Consider the following 2,979-nt stretch of genomic DNA (forward strand, 5'->3'; position numbering starts at 1 on the left):
GTGCGTACTGGTCCAGAGACAGAAAGAAAAGAAAAAATGTTTCAGGAGCCCAACACTGCATACTAGCATGCACCACAATTATGCATGAACAGTTGTGGAGGAAGGGAACGGAGCCGAGTCATTGAAGCCTGGAGATGGGAGAGTAGCAGCAGCTGCTGCAAGCTGCTAGAGGCGATCAGATCTGAAGCTGCCATTAACTGCTTTCCTCTCCAGATCTGTTCTGCCCTCTGCCTGCTCCCTGTTCGATGCATGCACCCATTTTGGTAGCCGATCGAAAAAGGCTACTCTTTGAAAGCTTCACGGATGAATCAGTCAGCTTCCAAATTCCAATTGGGAATTACAGTACAATCGATCGAATGATCGATGAAGCCCGAATTTTTATGGAGAATTCAAGGGAGCAGCGCACACAAGCGGAAGAATTGGATTGAGGCGGAATTAACAGACGGGCGATCGATCGGACCGGAGCCAGCAATATTATGCACAAATTCGGTCGATTATTCTGCTGGCTCAGTCTTCCCCTAGTATTACGTACACAAGCATGATGCTCTCTGTAATGCGGTGGCCGGCCGGCCGGCCGGCCTTCGTCTTCAGCTCGATCTTCGCGTCGCCACATGGCCGGCCGATTCCCTTTCTTCCAAATCGATGGCGCGTCAAAACTCAAGAGAGCGCGCGGCACAGGTCGATGGCGGCGCCCGCACGGCACGCGCCGCGGCGGAGCTTCTTGGCGGCCGGCGGCGAAGGCGAAGGCGGCGGCGGGGGGTCGCCGCGCGCGAGGAAGACGGTGGTGAGGTCGTGCGGCACCTGGACGAAGAGCCGGCGCTGCAGCTTCCTCTTGGCCCACTCCTCCTCCGCCGCCCACGGCTTCTTCTTCCTCGGCGCCGGCGGGCACGCCGTGGCCTCCCGCAGCGCGCTCTCGGCTGCCGTCGGCGTCGTGTAGGAGACGCCTCCGTCCTCCTCCTGCGGCACTTGTGCTGCCGCCATGGCCACGGAGCCGGTCGCCGCCATCGGCGTGACGCAGCACACGACGTCGGCGTCGTCGGCCGCGCCGCCGCCTTCTATCTCCTGTGATGGCGCCATGGCCATGGCCACGGGCAGCACGGAGCCCGCGGCGGCCGTCGGCGTGACGCAGCGCCCGGCGGCGTCTTCGGCGCCTAGCTCCTCTGATGGCGCCATGGCCACGGACAGCACGGATCCTGCCGCCTTCGGCGTGACGCAGCACCCGGCGGCGGCAGCGGCGGCATCTTCGTCTCCGTCTCCGGCCGGCGTCCGGATCGGGCTGAGCGGCGCCAATTCAGGCAATTCAGACAGGCCGAGCTCCATGCCCATCGTAGCCACGGCTGGAGTGCTATACTTGTCTGAATCTTCCAATTGAGCAGCAATTCTGCGAGAAAAACTTATCTTATCACAGTATGTTTGCTTGCTTGAGAATTGGGGATGGAAGGATCGAGCTTATGTAGACGCGTAAAGCACAAGAGGGGAGAGCGCGTGGAGGTGATGATGGATGGAGAAGGCCGTGGAGGGGAAGGGAAGCGAGCAAGCAAGCTAATTATATGCCGGCAAGGCAAGCAAGCAAGCAGCTGCGAAACAGAAAGCCGGGTTCGCCGCACGTTAAATAGATCATGGGAGAAAAGAAAGAGACTGACGGAAGGGAGAGAGAGAGTGGCAGTGCCGGTGCCGTGCCAAGCCAAAGCAGGGAAGGGGTGCCGCAAATGATTGTGGGAGGAATGCGATGCGGATCACGGTGAAAATTAACTGCAACCTATCTTGGATCCAGCGGCGGAACATGAGATGAGCTTCCATGTTCTACTGATCTGCTCTCTTTCCGATGATCTATACTATAGTGCTCTATCGGCACAGTGTGAATTTTTACTGATGCCGGACACCGCTGTTAATTTCTGCCTTTTTCATTCAGCTATGCAACTGACTGGCTGGCTGACCGAGAATTGGTTGTGTAAAAGGGCAGTAAGAATGTCGCCTGCCTACCTACCTCGATCTATACGGACAGCAGGGATATTTAATTTACTGCAGCATGCATGCATGCATGCACAGTGAAAGTTAATCTCCGTTTCCATGCTACTCTGTCGATCTGCATACACTGTGTATTGGTAATTCTATACCTATACGGCACACTGTATCCGTAGTAAAACTTTAAAACTGAATTGCCATGTGTATCGCTGGGTTGGATGTCCCTCATCAATTCTTGCATCGCTGGGTGCTTTATATGTGTGCATACAACGCACACATGGACCTGTCCCGTTTTGTTTGTCACGGATTATAAATCCTATTGTTCCAACTGTTAATTTACCAGCAACATTAACCAGTGTACATTTTTGTTAGTACTAGTACTTCCTTCGATGCATATTAATTGTCTCAAATCTACACAAATATGGATGTATCTATATTTAAAAAGCATCAAGATACATGTAATATTTCGACAAGTAATACCAGCCGGAGGAGTAGTATTCTACTAACTAGTGGCAGCATTTTACAGTTAGACCTGATTAGCGGTACTAGTAAAATTAAATTGGAAATATGTTGATACAAATATGCATATATGTACGAGCCACTGATTTAACGGGCAGCTTTAACATCATGTGGCCGTGTATCATGTCTCACCGAGAGAGAGAGAGAGATGTGTATACACACACGCGCGCGCTTTAGGCCTTTCTTGTGGGGACTGGCTGCCGTGTATCATGTCTCGCCCCGCGACAGGGGGCTGGTGGGGGCCTAATAATTTTCGGACTGGCGCCGATGGACCATCCGATTCGTCTGGCTCCATCTCGGCCGTTGGATGGCCTACTTTTGCCCTGATGATGATGTGTCTCTGCAACGCGTCCCATCGATCCATCTGCTCATTCTGCTCTGCGTGAACTTTACACCAGCATGCATTCCGCTTTGACAGATGAGCACGTTCATATTTCTTCGTCCCCAGTTGTACCAAGGTGAGTGGATTAAAAGTAAAGCTACATTTGACATATT

At 53.2% G+C, this 2,979-nt stretch overlaps 1 protein-coding gene across 1 annotated transcript; it reads right to left on the minus strand.

The window, feature by feature from the left end:
• Positions 1–296: 296 nt before the first annotated feature.
• LOC100829859 lies at positions 297–1,745 on the minus strand. Its single transcript, XM_003560352.4, has one exon. The coding sequence runs from the start codon at positions 1,324–1,326 to the stop codon at positions 658–660; it is 669 nt and encodes a 222-aa protein (XP_003560400.2). The 5' UTR covers positions 1,327–1,745; the 3' UTR covers positions 297–657.
• Positions 1,746–2,979: the final 1,234 nt, after the last annotated feature.

Source organism: Brachypodium distachyon, chromosome 1, assembly GCF_000005505.3.
Source record: "Brachypodium distachyon strain Bd21 chromosome 1, Brachypodium_distachyon_v3.0, whole genome shotgun sequence".
NCBI lineage: Eukaryota > Viridiplantae > Streptophyta > Magnoliopsida > Poales > Poaceae > Brachypodium > Brachypodium distachyon.

What these genes read in the sequence shown, in the direction of transcription:
- LOC100829859 (XM_003560352.4), bottom strand. Translation starts at nt 1,326, where the DNA reads ATGGGCATGGAGCTCGGCCTGTCTGAATTGCCTGAATTGGCGCCGCTC.